At 41.5% G+C, this 14,398-nt stretch overlaps 1 protein-coding gene across 1 annotated transcript in view; it reads left to right on the forward strand.

The window, feature by feature from the left end:
- Positions 1–14,398, forward strand: part of fcho1 (FCH and mu domain containing endocytic adaptor 1) — a 35,117-nt gene extending 20,719 nt beyond the window's left edge. The window contains exons 12-27 of the mRNA XM_088312534.1: positions 1,141–1,201; positions 3,939–4,120; positions 4,278–4,302; positions 4,795–4,845; positions 5,535–5,586; positions 6,373–6,497; positions 6,589–7,662; positions 7,827–7,933; positions 8,140–8,335; positions 9,544–9,658; positions 9,762–9,917; positions 10,470–10,602; positions 10,912–11,108; positions 12,329–12,393; positions 13,474–13,641; positions 13,919–14,398. Coding sequence (XP_088168660.1) covers positions 1,141–1,201; positions 3,939–4,120; positions 4,278–4,302; positions 4,795–4,845; positions 5,535–5,586; positions 6,373–6,497; positions 6,589–7,662; positions 7,827–7,933; positions 8,140–8,335; positions 9,544–9,658; positions 9,762–9,917; positions 10,470–10,602; positions 10,912–11,108; positions 12,329–12,393; positions 13,474–13,641; positions 13,919–13,947 — 2,736 coding nt within the window. The 3' untranslated portion in view covers positions 13,948–14,398. The remainder of the gene's footprint in view (positions 1–1,140; positions 1,202–3,938; positions 4,121–4,277; positions 4,303–4,794; positions 4,846–5,534; positions 5,587–6,372; positions 6,498–6,588; positions 7,663–7,826; positions 7,934–8,139; positions 8,336–9,543; positions 9,659–9,761; positions 9,918–10,469; positions 10,603–10,911; positions 11,109–12,328; positions 12,394–13,473; positions 13,642–13,918) is intronic.

Consider the following 14,398-nt stretch of genomic DNA (forward strand, 5'->3'; position numbering starts at 1 on the left):
TTGCCCTTGGTAGGGTCACTCAGGGCAAACAGGTCCTAGATGGGGTTCCAGACAAAGGACGGCTCACAAAACCCTTTATGAAGAACAGAATTATTGGACTTCATTTTCCTTTGCCCGGACGCGGGTCACCGGGGTCCCCCTCTGGAGCCAGAACTGAAGGCGCCATGGCAACGTCAGTCCCCCTTGCCATGGGCTCACCATCCGTGGGAGGGGCCAAGGGGGTCAGATGCCCTATGAGCCAGGCGGCGACAAGAGGCAGGGACCTTGGCGCTCTGATCCCCGGCTACTGAAACTGGCTCTTGGGACATGGAATGTCACCTCTCTGGCAGGGAAGGAGCCTATGCTGGTGTGCGAGGCAGAGAAGTTCTGACTAGATATAGTCAAGCTTACCTACACTAACAGCTTGGGCTCTTGTACCAGTCCTCTTGAGAGGGGTTGGACAGAGTTTGGGCCGCATTGCCGGCAGTAAGTCGGATTCATTTCGAGTAAGGGTTCCCAGATGCCATTTGTCACAGATTCGGTTCATAACTCTTATGGATAGAAATTCTAGGCGCAACTGAGGAAATGATGTGGTCCGGTTTGGTGGCCTCAGTATTGAATCTTTGCTTTAGCACATGATGTGGTACTGGTGGCTTCTTCAAGCCATGACCTCCAACTCTCACTGGAGGTTTGTAGCCAAGTGCGAAGCAGTTGGGATTAAGATCAGCACCTCCAAATCTGAGGCCATGGTTCTCAGTCGGAAAAGAGTGGAGTGCCCACTTTGGGTCGGGGATGAGATCCTTCCCCAAGTTCAAGTATCCTGAGGTCTTGTTCACGAGTGAGGGTGGGATGATTCTAAAGCTGCTGTCTCCATGACCCAACCGCGGATGGACAGTATATAGTTTTTCATAACATTTTTATAAATGTAAATATTCATTTAAACTATTTTATCACTTAAGCATATGTTGTGACTGAGCAAGATTTTATGACTTGACTTTTGAACTTGGTTGAACCCAATAAGGATTTGACAATGACTTGGGTCTCGAATGAGACTTGAAGGTTGCGACTTGAGACTTACTTGGGATTTGCACGTATGTGACATGCTTGATTATATTTTTATCAGGCCATTGTGCTAAAATGTTATTGGATTGTGTTTTGCAGAATTCACCCTTTGATGTAGATGATGAAGGATTTGTCATCCGAGCTGACAGCACTCAGAATGATATCCTTTTTCTGTTCAAAATCCTATAGCAAATTTGGACACGCAATGAACTAATGATGATAGATGTTGAACTTTTCTTTTTTCAAAGTACAAATTTGTTGTGAGGCTGAAACAGAATTATTTTTTTTGACTGCCGGACTGTAATATTTTTCTGCTAACGCAGTATTGCATCCGTTTTTTTTTTTTTTTTGTATTTTGTATTATTTTCTTAATTATTATTATTATTATTTTTGTTTGTTTACAAGTTTTGTTTGTTTTCACTACAGGAATCAAATCAGATTCAGAGCCACTTGGTTTGTATTTGGATAATACTGTATGTACATGTGTGGAATAATGAGGAAATGGTTAGCGCAGCCGCCTTACAATTCAGACGTCGTGGGTTCAAATCTGGGCTGGCGACCAGTTCAAGTTGTAGCCTGACTCTTACCACAAGTCAGGTGGGAGAGACTCTAGCACACCCGCGAATCTAATGCAGATAAGCAGTGTAAAGAATAGATGGTTGATAAATATGAGCGTAATAGATAACATTTATTGGGAGGAGTTTATTAATGTATTTATTTGCTATCTCAGTATACACATACAAGGAATTGCAACTTGTAGTTAATATTACTCTTCAGCAGTCCAGTGGAATAGCCGTTAGTTAGCAAGTAAGCCTTAGGTTCAGGGTTTGAATGTTGGCTCCAGCCTTCTGGTATTTGCCTTTTCTCCTCATACACTCATGGGCAAAATTGTTGTTGTATGTTAATGAAAGAAAGGCAGTAATAATAAAATGGAAAAAAATAATGAAATAAGTAAAAAAATTGTAAATTAACTGATGTAAATAAAATATATATTTTGAATTATAGTTCAACAGCATAATTTAAAAAAACCAACATGAAACATATGCGGACAAAAATGGTTTCAATGAGACTTCTCTAACTCTCAGCAGATATTTTGGCTTACTTTTCATGAGCTACCTGCTTGAAGGTTGTTTTCTCCCGATGACGTGTTTCACCTCCTTTCACAGATGTTCAATAGTATTTAGATCACGACTCATAGAAGGCCACTTCAAAATAGTCAGAGCTTTGCTCTAAGCCATTCTTCGACATTTTTTGCTGAATTTTGGGTCATTGTACTGTTGCAAGACACATGACATGCGGCTGAGTCCAAGTTTTCTGACATTAGGCAGCACATTTCTCTCTAGAATACCTTTGTAGTCTTGAGATTGGATTGTAATGAGACACCCTTTTGCCGTTGCAAGAAAACAGCCCAAGGACATAACAGATCTTTCTCTATGTTTCACAGTAGGGATGGTGTTCTTTCTTAGTATTCTTCCTTTTTGTGTCATTGAACGTAGAGCTCATGTGTCTTCCCAAAAACTTCCATCACTTAAAAGCTTAATCACTCGTTGACTATTGCCGCCTTCTCACGCATGTGCAGAAGGTCCGGAGTAGTTGGTGTCTCAGAAGAACACATTGCAAAAGCCGACAGTCATTTTCTGGTCCGTCGTGCCGACTTCTTCGTAACAGTTGGACATGACAGCCAATGTTGGAATGGTGTGTAGAGGCCTTCAGATGAGGTGCATAGCATTTCAACAGACAGCACAGTGACTTGTAACTCTTAAAATAGGTTCAAGAGGACACACCTTAGCTGAAAATGTCCATATGGCCAATGTTTTCTAGAGGTACCATCATTTTTGTCCAGGCCTGATTCATGAGTTAGTTTTTTTTTTTTAAATAATTAAAAATTAAAAGCAATGTCAGGTTATTTTTTTTTCATTGTTTTATTTTTCTTTTGATTATTATTATTATTAGTGTTATAATTTATTTTGTTGGTATTATAATTGTTAGTGTTATTATTATTTTATTTTATTAACAAGAAGGGTACCAATAATTTTGTCCACATACATTTGGGTTTGGAATAGGTTCCATTCCTAATTTGCATTCAAAGAAAACATCACCAATTCTAATCTTGATGTCAAATACAAATGTGTTTAGAGATTACAAAAATATGATTCTCGCACATTACACGCTCAACAAGCAGTTTTCACTCAATAGACCTCGTGAGTGAGCACTAAAAGTCTTAATAGAAACATTCCAAATGGAGTGCAATTTGGAGGTCAGCGGTAAAAATAATTCACACAAACGGCTTCACTGTTGAGTGAGAAAATTACCTCAAATGAATGTCAATTGCCACTGTCATTAAATCCAGATAAAAATTCAAAACAAACTGCTTTACACCATCATTGACAGTGTACTAAAACCGAGTCATGCACGGGCGTCCCTTTCCATTTATCGTTGCTTACGCTCCTTGTCCTGACAGCCCCAAGATAACAACTGCTGTCTTTGTCACTGTCCCCTTTTCTCCTTAGACACAGTACATGTGACCAGGAGTGAAAACAGACAGGAAGTGGTTGGTATTTTGAAAAACAATCGACTACACATGCTCTCGTGTGCTATTGCCTCTCTTTCTCATCTGCGCCTGTTTTATGACCTTTCTGTATTCCTGCATCTTCTTTGCTCTGATTTAATCAAACTAACAGAGAATCCAATTTTTTCTTCTCTCCAAGGCCTCTGTCCCGATACAGGAACTTGGGTAATATAAACTGATTCTACTCGTTCTCTCTCTTACTCTATTGTCATGTGCTCAACAGTCATGATACTCTGTGGAGCCTATCAGAATTATTTTTTATTATTATAATTTTTTTTTTTAATGACATGGCCCAAACAAAATTCTCCTTGACACACCTCCTTGTCACGCTGCTCTAAAGAGAAGGACAACAACTTCTACTCTAGTGACTCAGACTTCGATGATGAGGAACCCAAGAAGTTCCAAATCCAGATCAGACCGGTGGCCAACAGCAACCGCAGCAGTGCCGCCGCCTGTGAGAAGGAGCTGAAAGCTACTGTTGGGACTCTGACGCTGCCACCCAACCGAGGGGTATAGTATGCATTCGTGCTCTTTAAGGATTATTGTACATTCCAGTCAGAGAATGTGCCTAAAACTTCACTAAAAAATAAATTAAAACAAATTTTGTAAAATGTTTGTTTTTATGTCTGACAGTAATGTAAAAACTGGGCTCCTTCTTGTCTTTCAGGTAAATGTCAAACGGCATCTTTCTAGTAAGTTTTTTCAAGATGTACCATCATCCCTGAGTTTTAAAATGTAGGATACAGTCGTCACCCAAAGTCTTGGAACAGTGAAACGAGTATTTTATTTCTGCAATAGACTGAAAAGATTTGGGTTCAAGATCAATATTTCAGCTTTTAATTCCTGGCTATAGTTATACCTGACTCGGTTTATATTAAAGGGATGATCATTATTTATAATGAAACGTCACATTTTTAGGTGACAAATAGTGTTTGTGACTTCAAAGTTGAATACAGCAATAAAAACGTAATCAATGCAACCTGTCGACATCATCACCACATCACTTACTTCCTACGTTTTCCTCTTTATAACTAGTAAAATGTTACCTTTATAAGGCTCAAGCCTGTAGTGATTTTCACATTTTCCTCACTGTTCCAATATATTTGGAGGAGAGTGTATACGAGTCAAAGTTTAGATGACAAAATGCTGCAAACTTTCTCTATTTTGAATGTTTGTCTTGACAGGAAACTCAAGTACAGCCGGCCGTACGGATGATGAAGGCAGCTCCCCTCGAGGTTTAACTTTTACTCTACTTTTATCTGCTTCTCCCTTAGGTATTTTGTTGCTCGCTTTCTCGGCCAGACCAAAGGAAAAAAATTGAAAGAGAGAAGATTAACTTTAGTGTTAAATAGCTTATGGACTGTGTACTCGTATGATTTTGTTGTAAAGCTACCCACCATATTTAATATGCTTTTCAGTGTAAAAAGGCTTTACAGGAAAGCAATATTGAATTCTGCTAATTATTTAAAGTACAGTGTTAGTTGCAGCCATGATTTATTGTGAATGAAAGTGCTTACTAAACCTCATCAAGCATCGCTGTGGCGATGAGTTTTTGCAGCCAACTGGCTGACCTTGCACGGGCCACCTTCCAATAGTCACAGCAGCCTTCTGCTCACTCTCTCTCTCATATTATATCTGCTAAGCAACACTGTTTTCTAGCTGCCAACCTTTTTGGCTGCAGTTTGAGATTTCATTAAAATGCTGCACTTCAATAGTACAGAGGCATTCATTTACATCAAAAGGTGACCGGATTAATGATGAAACAATGATGACAGTCATGATGGTGACAACAGCTATGGTTGGAGTGACTGATGCGGCTAATTGTTATTTCTTGATAGGGAACGTGGCTAGTTTTTCTTGTCTTGTCTCCAATTTCTTTGAACATTTTTGCTGCTCAGTCACCATGTGTTTGTTATTCTTATAGATGAAGACCAGGATGGCCTGCGCAGGTCAACTTCCAGTCCTGATCACAACAGGTGAGATGGCTTATATGTTGTTTTGGCCTCTGTTTGGTCTGCTTACTGTAAACTGTCACCAATTTATTGGCTTGGTATGAATACCAGACTGAAATCTTGACATTTCACTCTCATTATTCAAATTCACAATAGAAGTAGTTATGGGTAAAGTTGAACAAATTTTTTTTTTTTTAAAGCCTGAGGGAAGGAAGCTCATTTTTTTTCTTCACTGTTAAACAATGCATGCGACATACTTTGAGGCCAGAGATTTGTGCGCATGCATTGGCACGATCATGTGAACATGCACAAAGCTTGGGGAGGTTGTCTGCAACCAACAAATTCTGTCGGCCTTTGGAGTCAAGTCTAAAATGTTCTTTTCATGGTATTCTGATTGACATTGCGTTTGTGGAAATTGAATCAAGCAGAAAAATCCATTTGTTTTTATCCATCTCAGGGAGCAGCCATTTTGTCACTTAGTGTGGATGGAAAATGACATCACAATGTTGCCCTAAGTGCTCAGCTTGTGAACATCACATGACCAGACCCAGAAAACAGTTGAGCTGTGACTGTTGTTACCTCTGCTCTTTGGTACAGGGATGTCATTTTCAGTCAATGGGAATAGCAAATTGGCCGCCCCATGCGTTGGTTACAAACAGGTGGATTTTTCAGCTCAATTCATATTCGCAAACGCAATATTAATCAGAATACCGTGTTTGGACTTTATTATTGCATAGAAATTTTTTGACTTGAGTTCCTCCTTACCGACAATTCAGTCGAAACCTTCTAAATGATTTTCTCTTTGAACAGGATGCGCTCTACAGCATCCGGTACCGACAGTCTGTTTGGACCGCCTCTTGAAACAGCTTTCAAATTCAAAAGCTTTAGTGGTCGGGAACAGCTCCAAGAACAAAGTTCCTTTGGTGCCTCTGAATGTAAGAGTAACAATAAACATATTTGACTTTGAAGGCGCTATCCATTGTGTGGCGCATGAACGCCTATTTTATTTATTTATTTTTGCGTCAGATGCTGCCTTCTCATCAGACTCTTCCTCACCGGAGAACATAGAGGACTCAGGTCTAGACTCACCGTCCCTTCAGCCACTCGGCCCCTCCCCTGAGCCGGTGGGCTGGGCGGCGTGGCCTCCTTTTCCACAAAGCAAGGAACAGACACAAAGACGAGGGCGACCTGCTGACCCTTTCCTCTCAGTCTTCCGTGAGCCCTCCCCTGCTCAAAGTCCTCATCCACAAGATGACCCCGTGACCGCCTGGTCCATTGGCCCTTCCCGTTCCTCTAGACTCCCCTCAGATATGGATTCTTCCTCCTCCGTGCACTTCCCTGCTTTCCAGCAGCCCTTCCCCTCATCGGAGATGGAGTCAGCGGTGTGGAACTGCAAACATCTTCCCGAGGATCCCTTCTTTGGTGCTTCTGACCGGAATGCCACGCAGGGGACCTTAAACCTGGCTGACGCCTGGCCATGTCAGCCTCCACGCCCAACCAAGGAAGGTCGAGGGCCAGAGGCGCGAGGGGACCCGTTCTCCATCCCTGTCACTGACACCAAGACGCTCCCACCACCCTCTTCTTCCTCTTCTTCATCCACCTCATCTAATCGTAAAAACCGAGACCGAAAACGAGACCGAAGCCTACCACCGCCAGTTTCTTCTGATGACCCCTTTGCAATCACCATGATTGGCAGTCCCACCCACCAGTCATCACTGACTGCAGCAGGAGCAATAATCCCACGTAGCAGTGGTAGCAGCACCAACAGCAATAGGCTAGCCTTTGATAACACTCCAGGATCCTTTGCTCAATCCCAGCCAAAGAAGGATCTTGTTCATTGGAATTCTCTACATAACCCGTTTAGCGAGGGCTCCTCTGGACCGCCAAGCAGTTCCAAACCAAGTGAAGGAGCATTCGGAAAGGGTGATTTTGTAGGCGAGAGGAGAAAACATCGCTCATCAGAGAGCGAACCTCGCAGGAACGCTCCCCCCCTCACGAGACATTCTGGCCCGCAGGAGGATCTTTGTTTCTCCACGGACAAAGACCAAGACTGTCTGGACATCAACACTCCGCTGCCATGCAGCGTCATCTCTCACAAGGGTATGCATTGCCCGGACCCAAGTCAAATATCTTCCATTGAATGTTAAGCAAAAGCACACGATTTTACCATTTAAAAGGAACAACTATCATAAAGAAAACCAAATCCTATTACATTGTATGATTAACACTCAACTTCTTTGTGCGTGTGTGTGTGTGTGTGTAAGGTACCAAACACAACTTTAGACACGAATCAGCTGACGTGGTCACAGCCGCACTTTCCAGGGCGAACAGGACCAAGAGGACTTCAGGTCGAGTCAGTGGCACTGACAGAGTAAGTAAAAATTGCACATTCGAATGAAAAGCTGGATTAAAATTTTTTTTTTATGAAGATACTAATGAAGCCATTGACATTGTTCGAGAGATTATAGAGGAAACAATTTTATCAATGTAGTTGTATTGGATCTCCTTACAATGTTGTCTCTTATTACATTCCAGTCTACATTCTAATGTGGACCCTTTCTTGTCCTTTCGTCTCAGTCCCGGTCGCTGTGCTCCTCGCCTTTGCCGGAGCCCAGCCCCTCCCTCACCTCATCATCGTCTTCCAGCCCCAGTGAATGGGGGCCTCAATCCAGGGACATTGAATGGGGAGCACAGAACCGAGCCCCCAGCCCTGCCACGGTGGGACAATCCTCACCTTTGCCCTACCCGCTCCAGGACCACCCACCAAGACAATGTAAGCAAGGCTTCACCTCGGTTGCCGCTTCATTTAGAGCATAGCAATTGATTCTTCACCATGATGGCGGGCATCAAGACAGACTTGCGTATACAGGTGGGTCCCAGAAAATGTCAATATTGAGGGAAAGGCCATTTACCGTATTTTTATGACCATAAGGTGCACTGTATTAAAAGTTGCTTTCTCAGTTACAAGCACTTTCTGTTTGTATTTAACACCGTAACATAAGGCCACCGTTTTATTGGGTGCTGGCATGGTAAAACAAACGCTAGCTTAAAACCTACGGTTGCGTGCACATTAAAACATCCGCTAGCACGCTACTATTTTGGTATTTCAATCGTTAGTATCAAAAATGGAAACCATTTTGATGATTATGGCAGAAAGACACAAAATACATATATAAATGAAATATTCAATGAAACACAGATTTTTTTTTTTTATGTGATCATCAAAAAAGGATCTTAAACACAGACATGGTGCCTTTCTAAAATATGGTTAAAAGTAATTTGCCCTAAGCCTCCATTTGCATTCATCTTTTCCAGCCACATTTTCCCCTTCTTCTTACCACTCTGTTCTTGTATTTTTGATACAGCGTGCCGTGAGTGTCCCTTTTCTTCTGCCTTTTCTTTTTGAGACCTTTTCCCTTTATGGAGGGTTCACTGATGGTTTTCTTCACCACTGTCAAATTATCAGACTTCCCCTTAAGCACACCAAACCACATTGAGATCATTTAATCATTATTTTGCTTTAGCTATCTTACAAAAATTGGGAAAGCCTACGATGTCAAACTTGATGTTATTTAAACTTTGTGAAACACTGGATTTTACTTTTTTTTTTCAATTATTTTTGTGTCTTTCTAGCATAATCATCAAAATTTAACATAATTAAAGGTTTGAAATGTTTCACTTTATGAAACAAATTGATATTTCCCTCGATATTCAAAATTTCTCGTACCCACCTGTATATAGTATACATTATTACATTGAGTAAAATGCAACAGTAAAACGGCAACAAAATTACAACTCACACGTTTGTAACGCAAATTTGTGTAAGGAGAGTGGCGACTATTCATATTTGAATGGGAAAAACGTTTTGTATTTGTCTCTCCGAAAGCTTATTTAGCCAAGTGTTCCTATAACTTCCTTTTACCATGACATGCTTGACGTGAGACTGCAGCATGACTCCTGCTGAATGTGATTGTTTTCAAGTGCATCTCTCCCGAGGCCCCAGTCCGCTTTCCCTCAGCACACAGGAGGCGTGGCCCGTGGCAGCGGCCATCACCGAGTACATCAACGCTTACTTCAAGGGTGGACAACACAATCAGTGAGTGGGACGTTGCTTTTATTGAGAATGATGTGAATCTTACATTTTTTCTGCTGTTAATTGAAAATTTAAAAAAATAAATAAAACTCAATTGTTTTTCTAGGTGTCTTGTGAAGATCACAGGCGACCTCACCATGTCCTTCCCAGCAGGCATCACCCGCATTTTCACAGCAAACAACAACGTCCCTGTGCTCAGCTTCCGACTGATCAACATTTCAAGGATAAACCACTTCTTACCTAATCAGAAGCTTCTCTTCAGGTCATTATTTTTTTTAATTACTATAATTTCCTGACTGAGCCATGACTTTTTTTAGCAGACTTGAACCCAGTGTAACAGAGATGTGTCTAATATATTAATTTTTATGGGCTAATAAACCTCATGGCAGTCCTTCCTTTTCGACCAGCGGTGCCGAACCTTTTTTCACCTTTTTTTAAGTTCTGCTTTTCAAGTAACCAACTCCAGTGATCGACTAGGGCACACACACATGCCAATCTGCACAATAAGCACTAGCCATAAAATGTGACAATATGTACAGAAAAGAAAAATAAGCAGGAATCAAAGGCACTGTTTGAAACAAAAGGAAACACACACCCAACACTCCCTCAGACACACACACTTACTCCACTCACAGGCCTTCGTGATTGTTGGTGAGCAGTGGAAATTATGACAGATGAAACGGTGAAACAATTTGTCTTTTTTTAATTTAGCGTGTACTGGCTCATATTCATGTGCACTTAGTCCGTAAATGACGAGCTGCGCGTTCTGTTATGTCATGCACTTCAGAACGAAACAATCTCTCTCTGCACCCAGTGATCCGTCTCAGAGTGACCCGGACGCTCGAGACTTCTGGTTCAACATGAAGGCTCTGCAGGTCTACTTGCAGCGGGAAGCGGAACTCAACCCCCAGGCCTCTTACTACAACATTGGACTGCTCAAGTATCAGGTCACTATGACAGCGCTCATATTACGATTCTTTATGCTTTGCGCTGACTTGCCACCTTGTGTTGCGTTCCATTAGACGGCGCACCTAAGTCTTCTATCACCAATTCTACTTTTATGAACAGCTCAGTATTGATTGAGATTGTTTCATTATTGTGTGCCGTCTCCTTTTGTGTTGGAAGTGCACGGTGTCAAACTGAAGTGACTTTCTAATATTTTGGGACAAACTAGATAGCTTTGTATTAGCTCCTGTCAAGGACCATTTCTGGAACAGATTTCACCAAAAATACTCATGATGTGAATGTGCGTGCAGGCGTCATCTCAGGATCCAGCCCGAGCGCCGCTTCTGCTGTCGGCCGAGTGTCAGCGCAGTGGCACGGTGACCCGGGTGTCCCTGGACTACCATTGCTGTCCCGTCACGGCGCCGTCCACTCAGCTCACCGCTGTTCAGGTGCTGCTACAGTTGGACCACACTGCGGCCGACCTGCAATGTCAGCCGCCTGCCTCCTGGTGAGCCAACACCGCTGGGAATTGAGAATTGAAAGGCGACTTCCACCAGATGCTGAGCGAGTTACTGTCACACGCACACTCACCGAGAGATTTTAATTAACTGATCAACCGAAATAGAAAAAAATACATCACAGATGTGTGACTGCTCGAACCAAAAGGCACTTATATTTTTGACCCATATAAAATCAGGTCAAGTTATTTAAATTGTGTCTAAGAATTTGTGGCAGTTATGGTTCTCACATGATCCCTTTGCTGAATGATTTAGCCACTCTGATCTAAAATGTGGCTGTTGCAAAGGTGATAATGTTCTGTTTTAATCGACACTGTTCGAGAGGTAATGTATAATTGAACACTGGGGACGGCCGAATGCAGCCTGCTCCGTTCTTTAATCTTTTAATATTTGTTATTTTTAGCCTTGTTTTTTTTTTTTCATAAAATTGGTTATTTCAAATGTATTTTAATTTATTACGCAACATAATTGATTAATTGATTTATTATAAATCTTTTTGAAACAGTAAAATTAACATTTACTATTTGCTTTATTTTATTCTATAACTGTTTAATTAATTATAATAGAATTATTATAAATAAAAAAAAAGGAACATGAATAACTTTTATTCTTAATTGTAACTTGTTTACGTATATATATTTTTTTTTCTCAGCCGATTTGAAATGAAGTTGGCCCATCTGTCCATTTAAAAATGAATCATGTTCTTTCTTTGTGATGAAGAGCAGCGCTGCATCATAATGAGAGGATAATTCGATCTCTGGGATTACGACGACATGCTGTGTTGTGTCCTACAGCCCCTGAATAGTTCCTTTCTTTGCCACTTGAGTTCAGCGCAGCACTTTCATCATCTGCATGCAACTCTTAAGAAAAGACAAATTCGACTTAAATGTAGACTTTATTAAATAAAACACCAGGAAGTTCTCACTCGGTCTCATCGATAGATGTCCCTGGCTCACTTGACTCTGCGTTCCGGCAAATATTAAAAATTAATTATTGGCAGTAGTGATGAGGAAGTGGCAGAATTCCAGTTGGTGTTGCAAACCGTCAACATGCTGACCCTCAACTGTGAGTGCTTGGACAAGCCATTGTGTACGTTTGTTTTGAGGGCTGTTCTAGAAGCTAAAAATAGCATCAGCAGATGACAGCATGGCGTCTTGACTGCGAAGGAAAGAAGGTCAAAGTGTCAGTGAGTGTTTTTGTGTCTCTGCAGGAACGCCGAGGAAAAACGTCTGCTGTGGAAGCTCGCCAACCTCTCGCCCACCAACCACAGCAAAGGTCAGAGCCCCTTTTCTGCTCAGCTTTTGAACCAGGACGGGAACAAAACACGAGGAAATTGAACAGCTTCACATTTTGCCCATAATCAATCTGCATGTTTCTTTCCCGATTTCATTAGCTTCTCTCAGATTTCCCTTGATTGCCTCATCTGTATGTCATTATGGTGTGCAGACATCTTTGCGCAAACGCCCACATGGAAAGCAGATGTTTAGTCGCTCCTGAAAAGTGATCATCATGAATCACTTTTGAAAATTGCTTTCATTGTTTATTTGTTTCTTTTTGGGCGGGGGGATATTCTTATGTGGCAGGGACATGTTTATTTGAGGGGTTTCTAATTGGAGATATAGTAAAAAGGGAACAGACCCAAGAGAAACAAAATCGAGATGTATTTAGTGCATTTTCTGAACTGCAGAACGCCCCTACCAATGAAAGAAAAATCCACAGAAAAGCTGCATCGTTGTATTAGCCGCATGGTTCAAAATCTAGGAAAAAAGTAGCGGCTTATAGTCCGGAAAATACGGTATGCGTGTGTGGCCTGATCACCCGGAAAAAAAAAAGGGCTGATTTTGCAAATGCCGAAAATGCAAACGAGCCATGTATGTTCACTATGTAGTATTGCTCTGTTTCTCAAACCCTTTGGGTCGGGTCAAGACACGTTTTACACTAGAAAACACCGGTAACATGTAAACATGTTACTTCTGCCATCTACTGGTAGTGCATTTAATTGTCATAGATACATAATAAATCTTTGGTCATTTGATTTTTTTTTTTCTTGGCCTTTTTTGCCACCGTCTTTGGTAGAATTACAAGAGGGGAAAAAAAGCTCAACACATTTATGAAATAAATCCTTTGGCTGCGCACTGATCTGAAGTCTCCTATTCTCAAAATCTTATATTAAACAACCTTTTGGTGCCTTTGACTTTTGAGGTTCAGCTGTCATGATAAAAACAGTGTCGTTGTAGTTTTGCAGTGGTGTAATGCATTTTACTGAGAAGACAATTGAGGAGAAATGTTGGAGCCATACAAACCTATCCTCTTAAGCTCTAACGAGATGGTGAATCATGTCTGCCCGCTCCTCAGGCTCGGGGACCCTGTGTGCCAGCTGGCAGTGTTTGGAGGTCCCTCGCGGCCCACCGCCCAATCTGGCCGTTCAGTTTCTGGGCTCCGGGGCCTCTCTGTCAGGCATGGACGTGGAGCTGGTCGGCAGCCGCTACCGCATGTCACTCGTCAAGAAGAGATTTGCCACAGGTGACATTATCATGATGCATTACATTTGCCAGCATTCATCAATGAAGGGCGTATCGATTCCTTCCCTAGCCATTACTGAAAAGTATAAAGCACCTTAATTGGATGGACAGTCTGTGTATATGTACAGTATCATTTTAAACTGCTCATAACTAATTACCTGCTTTTGATGACAAGAATAATTAACATGAAAGTACTATCTCCATAACTTGTGGAGGACCGTGTAGATAACTAATGGAACGTATTTTGTCACTTTTCCTCTCCGCTGTGTGCTGAACAGGAAAGTACATGGCAGGCTGCACCCTGTGAACAAAGTGACAGTGTGGACCATCGCTGGAGGTTCCAAGAAGTTTGCAGCTTGGATGTTACATTCAGTGCTTAAGGACCACAAGCACTTACTTGTGAAAGTATATCTGCTGCTACGGTTAGGACCAATGTCTCTGTTTTCACTCGTGTGTTCTTTCTTTCCTGGAGGAAAGTTTCTCTCGTTTTCTCCCTTTGTACTACTGCACTGCAAACTAAGCTAAATGTTACAGCTGACTCTTTGGGTAGAGGGAAGCATGTTGAGTAATAAATTAAGCATATTCTGAGCTGCAATTGAACTTTTAACGGATGTAAAGAGTCACTGGATTATTCTAAATGATTAAACAGGGTCATTGTTAGATCTTCTCTACGTTAAAAAAAGGCAATGTTTGTATATCTGCTGTTTGCTCCAAAAGAGGATTTGTGATATTTGATAAAGAAAACAAAACACGTGCAA

Source organism: Idiotropiscis lumnitzeri, chromosome 13 (genome assembly GCF_059441095.1).
Source record: "Idiotropiscis lumnitzeri isolate Australia: NSW breed Sydney's pygmy pipehorse chromosome 13, RoL_Ilum_1.0, whole genome shotgun sequence".
Taxonomy (NCBI): domain Eukaryota; kingdom Metazoa; phylum Chordata; class Actinopteri; order Syngnathiformes; family Syngnathidae; genus Idiotropiscis; species Idiotropiscis lumnitzeri.